The 19,946-nt window shown below is 44.6% G+C and overlaps 1 protein-coding gene across 2 annotated transcripts in view; it reads right to left on the bottom strand.

Moving 5' to 3' along the window:
• The window catches only part of MAP2K5 (mitogen-activated protein kinase kinase 5), a 119,839-nt gene continuing 99,893 nt past the window's right edge, over nt 1-19,946 (bottom strand). For both annotated transcript variants that reach the window (XM_048317463.1, XM_048317462.1), the window contains 3 exons: nt 19,185-19,246; nt 16,849-16,894; nt 1-379 (listed from right to left, as the gene is read on the bottom strand). In XM_048317463.1, the coding sequence (XP_048173420.1) occupies nt 278-379; nt 16,849-16,894; nt 19,185-19,246 (210 nt within the window). In that variant the 3' untranslated portion in view covers nt 1-277. The remainder of the gene's footprint in view (nt 380-16,848; nt 16,895-19,184; nt 19,247-19,946) is intronic.

The raw sequence follows: 19,946 nt of genomic DNA, 5'->3' as shown, positions 1-19,946 counted from the left end.
TCTGGAGTCAGGAAATAGTACATTCAGTAACCCAAAAATAGAGATAGAAAATACTTGCTTTAAGGCTGTGTACAGTATAACTGAAGATAATCTGGAAATTGCTCAGCAACAAAAGAAACGTGGGAAGAAAACTCCTTAATGTGAAAAGACGGCCAACAAATATCCTGATTTTGTTGATGCTTCTAGGGAATATTTGGAGCAAAACATGATCTGGATAAACTGTGAGTCCAAGGCTGGTGATCCTGGTCCAGGAAGAGCTCTTGGGACGCCGCAGAGCTCACTGTGGTCCCTGGGATCGCCGCTCCTCCAGCATCCTGCACACCCACATGGACACGACCTCGGCGTTGCCGTCGTTGTACTGCACGATGAAGGGGTGGCCCTGCGAAGGGGGACAGGCAGGGTTAGCCAGGAGAAACACAGCCCTTCTGGAAAAAAAACCACACTGGAGCATCCTGTGGTTACAGCCATAAAAATGCAGTGAAGCACTGATTCAAACCAGCGAGCTTCCTCCTGCATCCGTGTTATCCACAGCACCTGCTCCGAGCAGGAGGAGGCAGCCCAGACTCCTCGCGGAGGCCTCGGCCCAGCACTCCCTGGAAATGCTCATTACTTTTTGTTGATACTCCATTTTCTCGTTGTGTTTTGACCCAGCCCCCTTTCCAGGACAGCTGTGCAGTTGCTGAAGGGTGTTTGGGTAAAATGATACCCCCAAAAAACCCCCACTAATCTGCGCCTCTGCTTGTAAAGGTGCGCCATCTCCTAAAATTCCTCTCTTTTACAGTGCCCTGTGCATCCTTCACGTGCACTGACCTTCCAGGGCCTACAGGGGATCCACGAGAGCTGGAGAGGGACTTTGGCCAAGGCAGGGAGTGACAGGACAATGTGTTTTGCCCAGCACTGGGGTGGTTTTGGGTGGAAAAGTGCAGGAATAAGGTAAATGCTTTTGTCTCCAACACAGCCCTAAACAAAACAGCCAAGGACACCACAGAGAAGCAGGAGAGAACAATCAGGAGGCACAGACAGGGCAGAGCAGATGCATGGGGGCAATTAAACCCAGCTATTCCAGCCAGTGCCTTCTCCATGAATCTCCTTTAGGATGGAGAGATCCCCGCAGCCAGAGCCATCCCACACCCAGGATATCCCTGCATTTAAGCTGCTCCAAATGAAATTTCAGCTATGAAGCCTCAGCCCTCCACACTCCTCACCCTGCTTGCTTTGTTTTGTGAGGATATTCCACCAAAACCTGCAGGCTTCCACACTTTTCTCCCCAGGAATAAGTTTAATTTCGAACTACTCTTCAGATTTCCCATATTTTCAGACTGTCCTGCTCCAGTGAGGATTCTTCTCAGGCTGGAGGGATGTTTTTACTAGAAGCTGTTTTCAGAATCTGGTGGTTGATTTTTCTGAGCTGTTTTTAAATTGGGAATGGGAGAACAGAGACTTCCACTGAAGCTCAGTAGGACCCATCTTTGCAAATCTTGGTGCACAACCTGCAGCATTTTCAGGTCAGGCACCGCAAACAAGGAGGACACAAGCGGCCCAAAGATGTCCAGTGCTCATGGATGGCCTGTGCCAAAAGCTACTGCCAAACCCACCTCGCTGCTTTTAATACCTGACCTCACTCAGCAGCACCTGCAACTGCAATAAAAACATTTATCAAAGAACCACACAGAGCTGGGGATAATGCAGGAGTCCGTCAAACCTGGCCTTGGCCTCTTTGCAGCAAGATTTGGAGTGAAAAATCAGAACGAACTACAAAAGAGGGACTTGCAGTTGGCTCAGCTCCCAAAAATGTCTCAGGGAATTATTTAAGTTTTCCTCCAAGGTCTCCAGCACTGCAGCTGCAGCGGTTTCCTCTCTCAGAAACCTCTCTGTAAGCTCAGCCCTGCTCTCCACATTTTGTCATTACTTGCACCTACTCCCACATTCCCCCCTTTTTAGGCACCCAGAGCAGTACCATTACCCAAAGCACAAAGACCTCAGAAAGCAGTGCCTTAAACTGGAGATGCCTCTGAAAAGGATGGAGGAGAGCAGGGGCAGGGAGATGAGACAGGGAGGGAAGATAGAATAAGGGAAAAAACCTGGATAAAAATCCGAACCACTAAAGCAGCAATGCAGCTGCACCGCAGCAGCTCTGGTGCAGCAGGACAGAGCTGTCACCTCAGAGAGGAGGCAGTGAAAGCCCCAGCAGTTTGGACACTGTCAATAAATCCTGGTGGCTGTCTCAGCCACAAATACAAGTCCCAGCCCTGACTTCAGGAGTGAGCAATATGTTCTCACCCAAACCCAGCAACCTGCTGTACTTAAATATTCCTGTAGGGATTTATTGCAAGGGAAGACTGGGAAAAGGTAAATGTGTGGAAACTTGAAATGCATTTTCTGTTGCAGGGACCAGTTCCTGGTGAGGTGACACTGCCTGGTGTGGCACGCACAGCTTTATTTTTGGGGACACATGATCCCATCCCTGTGTATTTCGTATTTCCTCAGAGTCCTACACATGTTCACAACAAAGCAATAACCACCTCCTTCCCAATTTTTAAAAATACCTGGAAATCAGCACAGCCAGCAGGAAACAGGTTGAAAATCCAGCACCAAGCTGGTTTTTCTTACTGGCCTGGTACTGGTGTGCCTTGCCCTGGCTCGGTGGGATGCACTGGGAATCCTGCAGGCACTGGGAAGCGGCTGCTGGAGTGCACAGAGCTTGGAGCTGGAAAGGTCAGGCAGGACAGGGCCAGGGCTGGCCACGAGTGAGTGTCAGCCAGCCTAATTTTGTGTGTCAACCCCGAAAATTAGATAAACAATGACAAACCAGGCTTTTTAAATGAACTTGTCTCATCTGGTTCTCTTGATAAAGGGTACATTTCTCAAGTTGCAGTGTCCCACCAGACAGGTTAACTCTTTCACAGGGGAGCTCCTCGCAGAGGGGGATGTGAATGATTTAAATATCTGACAGGAAATTAAAAGGGCACTGCCCCCCTGAACACACAGCCCTGGTAATTCCAACCCATTGCTCACCAGCCATCAATCATTTAGCCCAGTCAATTAAATCGCCATAATTCAAGGGTAAAAGTTCTATGATTTTACCTACCCCTAAAATTCAGCAATTTGCTTTCATGGCCTTCTCCTCTGGCCAAAAAAATCTTTGTTTCTGATAATAACCCAGCCTGAGCTTATTGCCACAGACTTTGCGTGGCACCCTGGGAAGGGCTGCACATCCATGGGCCTTTTCCAGCTCCGAGTGCCCACGTGCAGCTCTGCTCCAGGTGGATGAACTGTCCAGGAGAGATGAAATTCCCCCTGGGACACAGCATCATCACCCACAGCCCCAACTCTGGGCCCCCTGAATCCCTTCAGCCCCTCAGTCTGAAGCACAGGTACCAGCTTACACTGCCTCTCACACAAATCCAGGAAAGAGCAAAGCTCCCATAAACAGGATCCTCTGACCATAAAATGTTTGTGTTTGGAGAGCACCAAGGAGGTTTAGGCCGATGCCAAAGGGCAGGCAGACCATAAATGACACCCCTCAAGCAAAGCCTGGGATTTCAGAGCACTGTCCAGGCACAAAAGAAGTGAGTGATAATGGGAGACTGGTTTAAAGGTCCAGGAAACAGGCAGTTACCAGCCTAGGATGGTGGCAAAGCACACCCCCAATGCGAAATGGCAGCCAGCCACCAATTTCCTTGGAAATCTCCAAAAATGACAGGGTGGTGTTTCCTGGGACACAGAACACGAGAGGGATGAGGACAGGGCAGGAACCTGAATCCCAAATGGGTCAGGGATATTGCTGGAGTACCTCAGATCTAACCCTCATCACCTCCTTATATTTTTTCCCCTGGGACAGTGAGAGATTGAATGGGAAAGGCAGCAAATTAGGAATGACAAGAAAATTCCTCATGCTTATGCAAGGAAGGTTGGGAAATGAGTGGCATTGCTTTGGTTGCAATGGTGCCACCCTTTTCACAACTATTTTTCCAGGAACCCTCCCAGCCTGAGCAGCTGGAGGCCTGTGCTCCATTTATTACCAAGCAGCACAGACAAATTCTGCATTCCATTTTAAAATTTTGAACTCAGCACAACAAAAAAACCCACAATAAAAAGATCCCAACTGTTGCAGACACAGCCTATCAAGACAATGGCAGTGCCCTTAGACAGCATTTCAAATACAGTTTATTAGTGTGTGATATGAAAAGGGTATTTTTATTGCATGATATAATGCAATGGGACCTTGGGCGCTCTGCAGAAGGACCTTGCACTCAGAAGTGTAATGAACCCATAGTCCAAAAAACATTATACTCTACATTAACCTATCATTAATGGCACATTAGGGCTGGGGGCATTGCACGCTCGCTGGTCAGGGCTCCATCAGGACAGTGTGCAGGAAACCACAGTCTTCACAGGCTTAAAACAAATAGAGAAAATAAATATCACTGCTGGCTACAGGCTGCTCTAAGGGAAGCTCACTGGCTGCTTAACCTGCAGTTTTGTCAAGGGGGGATGAGGAGGGCGATGCAGCAGTTTATTAGTGGTGTTGGCATGCTCTGAGTGCATCAGATGCAGCAACACTGAGCTTTTCCTGCGAAAACACAGCACCTGTTAAGAATAAAGTGAAAACTGGAAGCTGCTCCCCTTCCCTGCCACTCCCTAATTCCTGGTGATAGTTGTAAGGCTTCCCTGGCACTAGGAGCTGGGAATGGGAAGAGCATCCTCTGACCCAGTTCTCCACTGAACAGATCCCAGCTCTCCTGGGATCTGTTTTGCCTCTGCACCCATTTCACCTGAGCAGAATTCCAGCCCCTCAGCAGAATTCCAGCCCTGCCAGCTCTAACTCCATGTGAACCGTGACCAAACCAACAAATTCCTTATACTCCCAGAGCAGGTGCGATGTTCCATGCCTTCCCCCACTCCAGGTGGCTCTGTTCAAAGGAAAGCCACAGTGCAAATGTTAAATCAGGAAAGCCTGGCTGGCAGCTCATCCCTCCCACTCCAAAAAATTCCAACTTGGCTGTCCAACAGCACATCCCAGTTGGTTCTCCCGTTGCTGCTGAGGTGTCTGTGCTATTTACAGCTCTTGTAATTAACTGAGGGCACGGACTTGAGGGGAAATTCTTGCCCATTCTCATGTTTACTGGGAGACAAGTCGGACCTCCAACAGGACAAACACAAAGCTCAGCTCTGGAGCTGCACCAGCTTCCCAGGACTCCTGGAAACACCAAGTGCTGAGTAACCCAAAACCACCCTGAACTGACCCCGGGTCCCCCTGCAGTGACCTCAGCACGTGTTAGGATTTCATCACTCCACCCCTGCCTCCAGTGCTGGAGGATTTTCCATCTCGAGCTGCTGCCTCCAAGGACAAGCCACACTAAATGCTGTTCTAATTATCTGTGCCAGCTATCCCCAGTATCCAACTGCGGCTCCCACAGCCAGGAATAGCAGTGAGGAATCCTCAGGCCAATACTCTCACTGCCGACTCCCAAAACATTGTTAATTCACAGGCACAGAAGGTGGCAGGGCATCCTCAGGGGATGCTCCACGCAGCTTCCAAGGCTTCAGCGGGGTAAAAACTCCGAAGGCTGAACACAGGTTAATCCACGGAGACACAGAAGGTACCCATGGGTAAAAGGACCCTGCAAGACACTGTTTGAGTGTGATCCAGCTGCTCCATCTCTCGTTTTCCTTTTGAAATTTTGGTTGGGTTTTTTTAAACCTTTTAAGAAAAGTGTGAACACCTGAAGTGCTTGGAACAGCAGGGACTGGGAAGCTCAGTATGTGTGTCTGCAAAGTGTCCCCGGTGTCCCAAAGCTGCAGCAAGGTCAGCTGCAGCCTCCCTGTCTCTTCCATACGGCACCTGCAGCAATGGGATTGCAGATCGCAGATCAAGCTTAACCCTAAAATTCCAGCTGCTCCTCGGGACTTGCAAGGCTGTGCTTGATCTGGGACCGAGTGTTTGCTGTCCCAGTTCTCTCTCCCTGTTCCTGTCCTCGGAACAGCGACTATTGAGGGCAAGGACTGCGCTCGCTGCGCTGGAGACGCCTCCAGCATCCCCAGAGCCTGTGCTCGGCTGGGTGCTGGAGACAAAGCCCCGCAGCAGGGGGTGGAGTCATGGAATCACAGAATCACGGAATGGCCTGGGTTGGAAGGACCTCAAAGCCCATCCAGTCCCACCCCTGCCCTGGGCAGGGACACCTCCCACTACCCCAGGCTGCTCCAAGCCCTGTCCAACCTTGGACACTCTCAGCATCGACCAGTGGCGTTTTCTGGGGGGAGATGACGCAGGAACAACAACATAACCATTAGGAAAACCAAGTCTGATTATTCTCCGGGAAGTTTCTGCCCCCTCCTCACTCTCACAGCTGAGAGCAGAGCCCAGCCTGCTCAGCAGCTCCACGTGGAATGTCGGGAAGTGGGGAGTTTTGTTTGTTGCGTGGCCTCCCTAACATACACTGTAATTAAAATGTTGATTACTAAACAGTTTAAATATATGACAGACAATGCAGTTAAAGCCTACAGTTAGGTCAATATGTGATTTAGATTTGCCATTTAAAAACTCTCATTTAAATTTTGCATACATTAATCACTACCATACTTCAATGTTCTGATATCCACCTGACTACACTATTAAAATAAAACTTGCTGCCCCAGGGAAATCCTACTTATTCTTAATTGTTTCGAGGCTTTGATGGGCTTTTAATCTAAGATTAATTTATGCAATTTTAAATAACTCTTCTTATGATTAATAAGCTTGAAAATTAAAAGGAGTCTAAAGCAATTATAATGAGCATTTGGTCATAACCTCATTAGGAGAAGGAGTGAAGGATACAGCTCTGGAATTCTTACAAGACTACAATTTAAGGTTACTTTCAGAGGAGTCAAACATAGTTCTTGAAATTGCAAAGGCAGATTAGCCTAGGTCAGCCTTAGAACTATGGCTACCCAGATTAGCACACTAATGATTTTATCCCTCTGATGATATGCAAGACAGTGAAAAGATGATACAAAACAAAGATAAATGGATAACACAACTAAGCAGTGAAGCCTTGCAGTTATATTTCTTCCTTACCTTTTTTTTTTTATTTGAGAAGTATTCTTTCTGTAGGTCTTTTCCCCCTATTATTTATCTATTTTAGACTGACTTTCACCAATGCATTTTTCATTTTTATATGACAAAGTTGACTGCAAGCAATTTTCAGCTGGTTTAGTTTCATTGAGGCACCAAAACTCTTCTGCAATTTACACAATTTGTTCAAATAACAACAGTCCCCAGGCCTGGCGGATGGACCAAGGGGAAGAACAGCTTAACTTAGACCTCAACACCTTAACCTGAAGAGCCACTGTCTACACACCTCACCTGAACTTCCATTTTTAAACAGCCATCCAGATCCCTCGTTATGATTAAAGTATTGTTTTTCCAGGCTTTGGACGGCTGGTGACCCCAAACCAGACCTCTGAGACCCCTCATGCATTTGACTGATGTGTCCAAGCTGGCAACTCATCCCCAGACAAAGGGTCAAGAGGGAATTTTCAGGTCAGAACAGTGGGAATTGGAGCAGCTCCACTCCACAGGATGGAGCTGACTTCAAACTACTCAACCCCTCCTACTGCAGGACCCTGGGTCTGCTATTTGTTCCCCTCCTGTGCTATAGACTGGTCTTAAATTTACTACAGAGTTTAGGGTTTGGCTGTGGCACAGAGGAATCTATTTGCCCATCTGCAGATCATTCTTTCCACAGCAGTTTTGCTTTTGATATTTGTTGTTAAACCAATAACTGTCCTTGGCATTCCTCGTGCTGCTCAGCTAAAAACGAGCCAGCTCCCAGCTAAGGTATTTCAGTTTCTGTGTTATGACTCTTAAAACAAACTAAAGCAACCGAAATCTAATTGGAGTTTACTTCTGCAAGTGCTGCTGAGGTTAAGAAGAGCTGTAGAAGAGGAATGGGGAGAGTGGCCCAAGGCTGATAGAGTCTGTCACCATTAGCAAGCTGTCGACAACAGAAGCAGATCTGCCGAGTGAAACGGTTGGTGCAACATTTTAGGGATGGAAGAGGTTTGACTTTTGCCCAGCTCTGGTCTGGTTTGCAGCCTCAGTGCCCATTAGTAGCTGGAGCTCATTAGGTGTGTGCCTGGAGCACATCTTCTGGAATGGTTTCATTTGAAATCAATGCAATTCATGAGCTTCAAGACCTGTCTGTGATGAGAATGAAAGAGTGGGGGCTTGCAAAGAGCAGAGATTCACACCAGAAAGGCACAGCTGACCTGAACTCTGATGCTGATGGAGCTGCACCTGCAGAAGTGTCCTCAGCTCCAGCACCGGAATGGTCTCGGTGACACCGAATGGAGCTCGTCAGGAATTAAAAGCTGATACAGCATTTCCCTCAAATGAGGACTAAATGTTCCCTACAGCACTTCCTTCAAATGAGGACTAAGTGTTCACCTAGACTGGGAGAGAAGGGTGAAGAAAACAACTGTTTTCCCCAAGTTTTTCTACTGAGAAAAAAAAAAATTGCTAAGCAAATTACTAAGCTGAAGTAAACTGAAACAATCTCCTAAATGTTTTTCACCCAAACCTTGGAGAAGAAAATGCTGTGTGCATACACACACACAAATAACAACAATTAACAAAAGCAAAAAAACTCCTGAAAATGATGTGGCTGGAAGCAAAACGGGAGAACGAAACAGCTCGTACTTCGTTAGCATTTTTGTGATGAAGTTTCTGCAAATGAACAAGTTGTTTTTAAAAGTACCACTACGATCATCCTGCATTCCACGGCTACATACTGCCTGCACGGAGTGCAAAACAACATCCCTGTGTTTGCCAGGCTTTGTAAAGGGACTAAATAAAGTATTAAATGATCGAGGTGAATGCGCTGCCAAATCCCCTCATCTGAGGAGCAGAGAAAGCTCAGGTATGAAATGATGTTGGAATAAATGCACAGAGCCCTGCTGAAAACACGGAGAAGGCAGAATATATCACCACTAGTTGGCTTGGGAAAAAAAATAGAAATTCCTTTGAATCTCTCCCAAGGTCACTGAACAACAACTGAGGCCATGAACACCATTTCCACTCTCAGAGTTGTGTTTTAATCCAACAGGGAGCCTTTCCCTGGTGGAAACCTGGCTCTCCCCAGCCCAGCAGGCACATGCTCATCCCGATTTACACCAGCTGAGTGTTTCCCCCAACCTCTCCCATCAAATCCGAGCAAGCAGATGCACATTTATGGGACAATGAACTTTTCCACGGCTGTGTTTTGGTGTTCCAGCCTGATTAAAGCTGCGTGTTCTGAGCGCTGCCCCGGGTGGGAGCGCGAGCAGCCGGCTCTGGAGGGGAGGCCATGGCTTAAAAAAAAAATAAATAAAAAACCCCATGTTTAATTTAAAAATTAGAAACTGGAGCAGGCTGTGAGCACAGAGGTTGATTGAAACAAAATTTAAATTCCTGTCAAGCCCATTTAAACACAGGGGCCCTTCATAGGCAATTAGCTGCTCCCTGTGAAGGCTGAGTGAGGCCGGGCCTGGTCACTGTGAGGAGCCGAGAAAAATTAACTAAAATCAGGCGCTATGAAATATTTAGCCTCCTAGTTTATCACCGGGGTTTGGAAGTGTAAACAAGACAAAAATCGATTCCTCGGTGCCCTCCAATCAATCCCCCAAAATGGCGAGGGCATCTGTTTCTGCTCAATTTTGTTTACTCTGGCAGATTTGCCTTAATTGCGGTTGTTTATCTCCCGTTGTCCCCGGGGCCCTAATCTCCCGATTACTAATACTTAACACTCATTTCACATCTAAAGCTACTTCTAATCCTCAACAGGTTTCTGGGGCTCTTAAAATTATGGAGGCGAGGGAGATTTCTCTTTGTGAGAGGCGCATTTTGCGACCCGCGACCAGCTGGGCCCAATCGTCACCAGGGATGGCGGCAACAAAGGTGCTAAAAGGCTCTTTCACAGGCTCCGCCGCTCCGCCGGGAATGCCACGGAGAAAAAAGGCCTTTGATGGGGAAAAAAGAAAAAAACCCACCCTGAACAAGGGGACTCTAACAGTCCAGCCAAATAAAGTTACTGTCATAATCAAGCGCTGTCAATCACAATGAAAATCCAATTAAAAAATCTTTCAGCACGGCCCCTCTTCAGGAGAAAAATGTCCCCTATTTATATGCGGTTTTTTTTTTTTTTTTTTTTTTTTTTTTTGTGTCAACTGCACAAATTAGAAAGTCGTATTAATTGATTTTTTACTACTTTAGGCCCTGATCCTCCAGCTGAATTTCTGCGGATGGAAGAATCAAGCGGCACAAATCTGATTAAGGGATTTGAGGCATAATGCACACAGGTCACTAAGAAGCCATATCTCTATCTCCGGCTTTATACTCTGCTTATTCATAGGCAATTATTACTCTTATTTAATACTGCAGGAGTGTCCTGAGGTGCTAATTGGACTAGAGACCCACAAGTAGCTGGTACTGCACAAGCACCAGCCATTTTAATCTATGCAGAGTGTCTGAATACATTTAAAATACCAATTTCATTACACAAATAAAAATCGTACATGGATTTCAACAGTTGCCTGTTAGAGCAAATTCCTTGATGGATTTGGAATGAATAGAAAGGACAATATTCTGGGATTTAAAGATATGGGTCTTATTTTGGAACTCCAAACAGATTTATTTTTATATATTTTAAAAAAATAAATACGTAGGGAAGACAGCTGACATAAAATATCAACAAGGCACATGCACAACTTCTCAATATACAGTAATTGAAAGATTTGCAATTCTGCTACCAAAATGAGTGAGATGTAAATATTTGTCCCTGTGCCTGGAGAACTACTGAACAACCAGCAGTGCCAAATGAAACATTTGCTCAAATTAAACTGCAAAGCCCAGGAGACTCAAGTAACCAAAAAATATGAACTGTATCCCTCTAAGCTGTTGCCAATTTGTTTTTGTCCAATTTCCTTAGGTTTTCAACACCTCTTTGAGCCAAGTCAAGTTACTCCTTTTCACATTTCACTGGGAAGTGCTGCTGTATTTGCAGCCCTAGGGCATGTTAGAAAGGGGAAGTCAGATGTTCCTGTTTGCTGTAGGAATTGGGTGATCCCATGGCAATGGGTGTAGAAGGCAGGGAATGAAGGTAACGCCTTCAAACCCCAGAGCTCACCCCTTAACCCTGTCACCATCTTCCTCCTGGGTAATTGCCGGAGTTAGTGGCACTGATAGAATGTATTTCTCCATTTCGAGAGCTGATTTCTCAAGTGACAAAGAAGAACGGCTCACCCCCCAAGGACAGAGATGGCTGCCCCCCTCCCCCCCCTTTTTTTTTTTTTTGCAAGACAGAGGGGGAAATATCCCTGACCCACCTTTCCCAATTTCAGCTCAGTGAGCAATGCTGCCACCTGAAGAAACACATATTTTTCCTCTTAAGCTACCTTGAGCTCGGAAGATAATGAACACACAGTGACAGGAGCATCCTGAGCCCTGGTGTGAAATCCTTGCCTCAATATAAATTTTGATACTGCCTTCAGTGTGTCCAGGATTTGATCCAGAACTCCTTGTCCACTGTATGTCTGAACTGAGAGATTGAAGATCCAGTTTATTATTTATCACATATATTTCACGGTTGAACCGGATGATCCTAAAAAGCCTTTTCCAACCTAAACAATTCTGTATTTACAACAGCTAGAATACTTGGCTCTGTACTTTTTTCCTTGGGAAACCTGGAGAGAGCCCCTTCCTTCCCATCTGCATGTGTTTGGTGTCTGTCAGAACTTCCCCTTGTCATGGAGTGAGTGACTGGGATCGCTGTGACAGAGGAGAGTATGAACATTTGCAAACAAAGCCATTCATCACAGGCCCAAGCACAGACAATTTTATGCTGGACAAATCATCCCTGATGGGAGATCCTGCACCGGCTCAGGATAAAAAAAGTGGCCAAAGAGGGAAAATTCTTGGCTCCCTGTGATCAGCAACGATGCCCAAGCATCTGCATAGGTGCAGACAACAACCATGGACCTCTAAAGCTCATCCCACAAGATCTCTGGGGTGTGATTGTGAAAAACAAAGTGCAGAGAGCCCTCTGGTCTCTCCCAAAATCAGCACCATCCAAAACCCAGCCTGGCTACTCAGTGATGTCACTGCTCCAACGCTGCTGGGGGAAAGCCCTTTTACTGACAAACCTAAGCACCAGTGTTTTATTGGCTTTATTCGGGAGGTTTAGATGAAAATCCAGGCAGGATTATGCTGATCCTCCATTTGTTTGTTTAAACCATAAAAGTGTTTCCTGAGAGCTGAAAGCAGGGGTTTAACACAACGAACTGCAAATATGTTTCGCTGCTGTCCAGACCCTCTAAAACAAAGCTTCATAAAATACAGCTACTTAAAAGCTTCACATTTTTAATTTCCTGTAGTTGTTGGAGATGTGGGAAGAGCCAGCCAACACCCATTTTTGAGAGTCTCTAACATCTTGATCCATGTCTTAAAACATTTAAATACACAAACTACTGTTTATCTGGGAAAAACCCCCATCATAGCCAATAAAATCAGGGTGCCCGGTCTAGAGCCATTCCTGGAATGGAGAGAGGGATTGCTGGATGCATAGGAATGGGAAATTTCAAAACTGCATTAGGCATTAAAATAAATAAAATACCAAAGGAGAACATGTTTTCCAGCACGTCAGTGGCTTTGACACAGATGATGTACAATTTATCACACAACCTTCTAAATTAATAAAACACCAACATCAGAAGCATCAGGAATTTGAATTTTTAAAAAGAGAAAGCTCGTGGTTGTGTTTGAAATTGGACAACTTGAACAAAAATCATTACATCTGTGCAAAAGTGATCGAGTGCAGGAGGTGACTGGACCCTCTGCCCGATCTTTCCTTGAGAAATCCAGCAGCATCCTAAAGACTGTGTTTTGATGCCTCCACAGGAAAGCATAAGGGAATAACTGCTCCATTCCCGACTTGCGGTGTTTCCAATACAATTGCTTCACGTAAACGCCTTTCGTTTCAACAGCCAGATGTAGCACGGAAGAGTTCAATGCTGCACTAACAAAAAAAACCTCGCCCAGAGACTCCAGCAATTCCAAAAAGCACCAACAATCTGCTGAAGAAAAGGCCAAGCTTGCAGCTAAAGAAGAGATTTTAAACAATTACCAAAGCAGGGTAGTGATATCATAAAGGCAATTTCTGCGCTAGCTTGTTTTCTGCAACTCTCTTTGCCTCTGAACAGCTAGAACAGATAATAACTATTAGTAAATCAAACTCCTGCAATATCCAGCTGTGTCTCCCACATTTACATACAGATAGAATGGGTATATGTTTTTAATATGTATGCGAGCCGTACTTTTACCACAGCTGAAGTGCACGCTACAAAGGAGGAGGAGAATGGGAATGGAATCAGCATGAGATAATAAAGTGGCCTAGATAAAGTATTAGCCAGCGATTGATCTCAAACAGGGGATGTTGCTTCTCTCTGACCTGATTACTTACTATGCATAGATTCCATTAAATAGAGCTTAGAACGGAAAGCTTCGGGAAAGTACCGTAAATACAGTCACATCCACAGCCCGGGAGCCAGCCCAGCCTCAGGGTGCTTCCCTGGACTCTGGGCACTCTGGGCAGGAGTTTAAACCTTCCCTGGACTGCCACACCACAACTCCTAAATATGCACTGCCCTGGGAGCCAGGCCTGGGATGCCAGAAAACTCTTGTGTTTCTGGCAAAAAACACAAGTGCAAAGGGGAAAAAATCTCTTTATACAGAAGAATTGTTGAGATTTTCATGCTAGAAAGGGAGAGGAGAGGCAGAGAGGAATATGCTGTGCAGTCTTCCCTGTGATAATACTGGAGTATATTCAATTTAATTGACTCTCTGCCTTTCTCTTAAGAGGGAACAAACTGGAGATAAAAGAGCAGCATTTTAGAGCAAGTTTAGAATGACCACTGGTAAATTCTAAGGTTGCTCCTCTCCCTGGATGGACAATTTTCTCATTACTTGGTGAAATTCCTTATTTCACTCCTGTGGAACAAGTCACTTAATTTGATTATGTACGTCCAGAAAAGCCAATGGGATATCTTGTTTGGGGATGGCTACATGGAAGAAAGGGCAGTGAGTAAATAAATAATAAATAAATATGGAAACCTGGTCCACGCCAACTGTGACAGAAATTCAGTGTTCACCTGCACATGGATATCTGTGGTAAAGAAAAGCCTGACTTTAAACAGGAATTTCATCCAGCCTTGGCTTCGGCCCTATTTCCTGACAAAATGGGCATTTTGGGTTTTATAAAACAGGAGCTTCTTGCAGGATAGACAGGGAGAATCCATCTCTGCTGCAGCCCTGGGACTCCAGCAGAGGTGCCAATCCGGCACTTCAGGTGTTGTTAGTCAGCTCCTCACGTGCATTTAACAACCCACTGGTTATCAGCAGAGGAGGAAGATTGATCTTCTGCTCCCTTCGTTTTGCTTTCTGTCTTTAATTATCCTGGATTGGTTACAAAATAGTGACTTCCAGTATGGTAGGTGTCGGTAGGGGAGGAAGATGATGCTCTGGTTTGTCTGAGGGTGAGGATGGTTGTGTGTGACACCTCCCATCATTGCTGGCATGGTGCTTTTAAATAAAACAAAAACCCCAAAACTCAATGAACAAGGTGAAATCCTGCTCTAGTTCAAATCAGTGATAAGGTGACCTTGAAGATTCAGGGTTTCACTGCATCACTCTGGGCATTCCTTAGATCCACCAGTATTTACATGCCTCTATCCACTCCTTACGTCCACCAGAACCACACGGCAATTTCAGGAACGGACGACATGGAATTGGAAGGATACAGTGGTGAGAAATTGTAGAACTCACACGATATTTGTGTTCAAGGAATGTGGCACTCAGTGTTCTGCTCTGGTTGTGACAAGGTGGGGATAAAATGGACTCAATGACCTTGGAGGGCTTTCCCAACTTCAATAATCCTGTGATCCTGTGATATTTAAAGTTTGGGGTTTTTTTGGCCCCATTTTCCAGCAATTATGTTAATTTCTACACACATATTTAGGTACAGATATGCTGTGTATATCACATATAGCACATAATTCTAATGTATATTTTCATATTAATTTTATAAATAATACAAGACTGGGGAAGAGCAAAAATATAAAGGGTTTGACTGGAGAGCAGCTCCTGTTTTACTACTTGTTGTTGTTGCAAGTTCATTTCTAACTGAATAGAAGGGAGGGGGGAAAAATGCATTAAATTGTTTAAAAAGTAGAAATGCTTGTTTTTTATTTATTTTTTTTTTCCAGGGGTGTTGGAATTTCCAAATAATTTTACAAAACACTTCCTTTAAAGGGGACTAGCACACTCCAGGGCATGTAGTTGTAAAGATAAATCTGTGCACTTCCCTGGTACTGCAGGCACTCACCCTTTGGCCTCATTTTTATGGCTCTGCACCCTGGAGTGGTGTTATTGCTTACAAACATCCACACACACTTATGGGGGGCTGTGTGATCTGCAGATGTTTTATTTATAAGTGGCAGGCCTATTGCATCACCAGAATGTGCATTTACAAACAGATAGAGGTTTTATGAAACCCTATTCCATTGTTTTAATAGCTGAGCCATCCAGCCATGGCGGAATAGTGCACAAGGTAAATGTGTCTACATCTCTAGAACCTGTTCCAAGTTTTCTCAGATGTGACTAACTGCAAGAATTTTCCAGCCATCAAAAGTTAATAAAAAAGACAAAAATCAGGCAGTGCAAGCCTTTGGTATGAGACACCCCAAAGTGGAGGGGCTCTCCTAAACTTTAAGGCCTCATTTCAGCAAGGTGTTTAAGCAGGTGCCCAACTTCAAATGCAGGTCTAGTGAAGTTAATATCCTTAAAATGAGATTCACAGTTAAATACTTCCCTAACCAGGACCTCAGCTGAGACTAGTCTGGGTTGTGAGATACCTGCCCCTGGGCACCATCAGAGATTAGCCTTTAACTAGAGAACTGCTGCAGTACAAACACTTGTTTATTCTCCTTGCAGCTCCCAGCGTGGAAGCAAGAAATGAGAGGATGCACCAGTGTCTTGATCTTGTTAAAATCCATTACAATTATTCCTATATTCCAATTATCTCTATATATTCCACAGTAAATAAATGATGATGATTTTAGATAAGCTTTCGAGTTACAGCCAACAGCGCTTAAAGGACAGTAAGGAAACATTTAAAAATCAGAGACAGATGAGTCAGAGGGGATTATGACTCCATATAAATTGCTGCAAATAGCAATAGGTAATAATTGAAAAAACAACAATTGCCAGCAAAAGAAGGGGGCTCCCAGCTCAGATACCAGCCCTGAGAACCCTTCCATGGACACACCATGGCCAAATATTCTCTCATTCTTCTGCAGCCAATCTGATTTAATTTTACACCAACATCAGTGAAGACAGTGGCTCCTGCATTTCATTAAAACACATATTTTAACCACATCCTCTGTTTTCAGTCTTCACATTTGGGAAGGTTGAGGCTGGCAAATGCTGACAAGGAGTGACCTACATTAAGCTGTAATCCCTGGACATACAAACTGGAAGAAAATGTGTACCAAGCATCAAAATGGTTTTGATTGAAACTCGATACTGGCTGTGAAAATTCTGTATTAACTCCCCAAATCACAAGTGGAGGTAACAGCAAAATACCCACCAGCTTCAGTGGAATCACAATTGCACCTCTGGTTTGGGTGCCTGTGCAAATATGGAATTGCTGCACAAGCAGAAAGAGTTTAGGCAGAAATATACTGAGCACACTGAAAAATGCAGGAAAAAATAGATACATTTCTATGTAAATGACCAAAAAATATTCACTGACAAATCCAAACTGAGGTTTCACTTACCATTAAATCTTCAGGTGCTGGCCTTTCCTTTGGCTGCTTCTTCATGCTGTGTCATAAAACAAAATGTTCGTATCAAAATAACTGCTCATTTATTTTCAATGTTTAAATATTGAATTGGATTTTATCTCTTTTATCACAGAGCGAAGAATTTCAGTGTATTTCTTAACTTTATCAGGTGCTGATGGGAAACAGGGTTCCTAACAGTAACCAAAACATTAATGGGTTTTTCCTCCCTCCCAGCCTTCCCTTATGGGATGTAGGGCTCCACACTGTTTGTAACCATGGACAGTGTGTAAATACAGAGGTCCCTAAAAACCAGCCAGCTCAGGAGGCAGAGAGAGCTGATTCCCATTTTTCTGGGGATTATGACACAGCTCAACACAAGGAATTACCCAAACAGGTGGGAAATCCAACTCCACTGCTGAACAGCTTCGGGAGCACACGCAATACCCTGGGGTTCCTACCTTCATTTCCCCCCATTTATTTCCATTACCCTGCAGGGTGATAGTTCATTACACAGCATTAACCTGTTTATAAGATCATGTTTCTCATCCAAACAGTCCTAGTTTTCCATGCAACAGGTGCAATTAGCTCGTGGAGGCCGTGCTTAGCTGCATGAGGGAACACAATAACGTGGCACAGAGGTGACCATCAGGAGCTGCCTACTGACTAATTGGATTACATCCAAACAGCCAGGCTTTATGGAGTGACTGGCATAAAGTCTGGGATGCTGTTCACTTGACATCTCTCATGGTTATTCCAAATTGATTGCTTAAATAAGATATAGTTGCTCCTCATTTGCTTTTTTTTTTTTTAAGCAGTAATTCCCCCCACCGGAAAGCTGATGTAACACACTGGATATAAAACACCAAATGAGCTGTGCTGGAAATTGGAGATATTAAGGACACAATTTACCTTCCCCTACAAATAACTCCAAGCCCCTCAAATAATCAAGTCCCACAAACTGTCTGAGGCAGCAGTTCTAATCTGACAGTCCAAAGTAGCTGCATCCCCAGGGAACACAAGGCTGTTAGCCACCATCACTTCTGCTGCAGGTTGACATCTGTGGAGATTTTAACACAGGTTATCCCCCCCTCTGCCTCCGTTCCTTTTTTTAAACCAGTCTGTCATCGATATTTTGGGGAGGATAAAAGCCTGGAGCTCCACACCCAGGGTTGTGCTGCAGAATCCTCCAAATACCCTTGGTCTTTGTAAGCTGAACCCACTGAAAACTGAGGCCTCTGTTACACAAACTTTAATTATTTAGTTACTTTAATTAACCGATCATCAGGCTGCTTTTTGTGTCCGTATTTGTTACAGACTGTGGCAGGCCTCAGAGATACTTTCTCCTGTATGATCTGTTCAAAATTCAGTTTTATGGGGTCACTTTTGCTGCAGTGGCCCTGGTATGAGGCAGAAAACCCCAAAATGTGCAAAGCCCAACCTATAGCTCCGTGTGGGGCTGAGGGCTTGAGGGAAGGCACATCCCTGGAGAAGGGCACATCCCTGGATTCCTGCTCCCACCCAGCCACAGCTCCCACTCAGGTGGCTCCATCTGATTTAACTCAGCTGAGCACCCAGCCCTGCAAGAGGGGATGTTTCTCCCTCCAACACTACTTATTTTTACAGAATTCAAGCTTATTTCTTCTGCTGTGCATAAATGCCTCCCCTTTTTAAACGATTTGGTTTTTGGGGAGGTGTGTGACAGTTAAAAAGAGATTTTTCCCTTTGCTTTGCTTCTTTAGGATCTCTCACCCTCCAGATTTGTATCCTCTACTCACTCAAGAACCGTATTCTTTATTCTACAACCTCCTCCTCTCCCCAATTCTCCTTTAATTTAAAAGGTTTCCAATGAACTATTCTGTTTTAAGGACAGCAAATATACCCAGTGGTGTGTTTTAAACCACGACTCTCAGTAAAAATTACTTACTGAGAAGCCAATGAATTCATCAAGGCCTCTTGCCTTCCTAAACATCGAGGCAATTTTATAAGAAATATTTACCCCCCCCCAAATAATGATATTATACACATGACTTTTGCAGACTCCCCCCTGAGATGAATTCTTAAAGTCTCAGCACCGAGGTTTATTAAAACAGAGGAAAAAAACCAACCCCAAAACCCCCAACCCTTGTAAGTACTTTTACGACCCTTTGTGTAAATAACGTTTACATAATTTAAACAGTTTGCTCAGCTTTGCTGCCCCATCTGCCCAAGGCCCCCGAGTCCCTGCTCTCTGGGAAAGGATGCAGGCAAAGCCATAAGGTCTCGGGGAGCTTGGAGTTAATGGCATGGATCATTTACATCCAGGGCATGGCACGTTTGCAAACCCAGCTCACCATTGAGTGATGAAGTGCACAAATGGCTCCGAGAACTCCCCGGCTGGAAGCACCGGCGATTCCTGGGATTGCAGCGAGACAAGGAGCGGAGTCAGGAGCAGGGAAGATCATTTTTTTTGAGGAGGAGAGCAAAATAACAGCAAAACAAAACAAACACACACACACACCAAAACCCCCCCCCCAAAACCCCAAGGAATAATAACCCCAGGGAAGCGACAAAGCCCCCTTTTCACACACAGAATTTGAGGGAGAAAGGTACAAATTCTTCAGAGAATGTGTTATAAAACACTGAATTTCAACTAATGAGTATTACACAATGGGTAAAAACATGTGGAAAGACACTGAGGGGAGGTGAAAAAAGGACAATGATAGCCACAGGGTAAAAAGGAAGGTAGGGAAAGTGTAAATGAGAAATTAATGATTATTTAAGTAACACACAAATGGTCTTGTAATTAACAAAGAGCTGTGAAATTATTCTTGTGTTGACCTTTGTTTCTTTCACTGCATTCGCTATTTATTTACACTCATGTTTATTTACACTTATTCATTTTCCAGGCTGTCCTCATATGCTGTCTGTTCAGGATTTAAAAGGCAAAAAGAATTTTTAAAAACCAAAAAAAAAAAAGCCAAAAAAAACCCCCAACAAAAAAAAGAGCAGGATTTACCAGGCTAGTACTAGAAAACAACAAAACAACCAGCCAGTATTTACGAAAGAAAAAAAAAGGAGAAGAACACGAGTGAAAAAAAAAAAAAGATTAGGAA

Source organism: Corvus hawaiiensis, chromosome 13, assembly GCF_020740725.1.
Source record: "Corvus hawaiiensis isolate bCorHaw1 chromosome 13, bCorHaw1.pri.cur, whole genome shotgun sequence".
Classification (NCBI taxonomy): Eukaryota; Metazoa; Chordata; class Aves; order Passeriformes; family Corvidae; genus Corvus; species Corvus hawaiiensis.
This window is presented reverse-complemented; position numbering and strand designations above follow the sequence as displayed.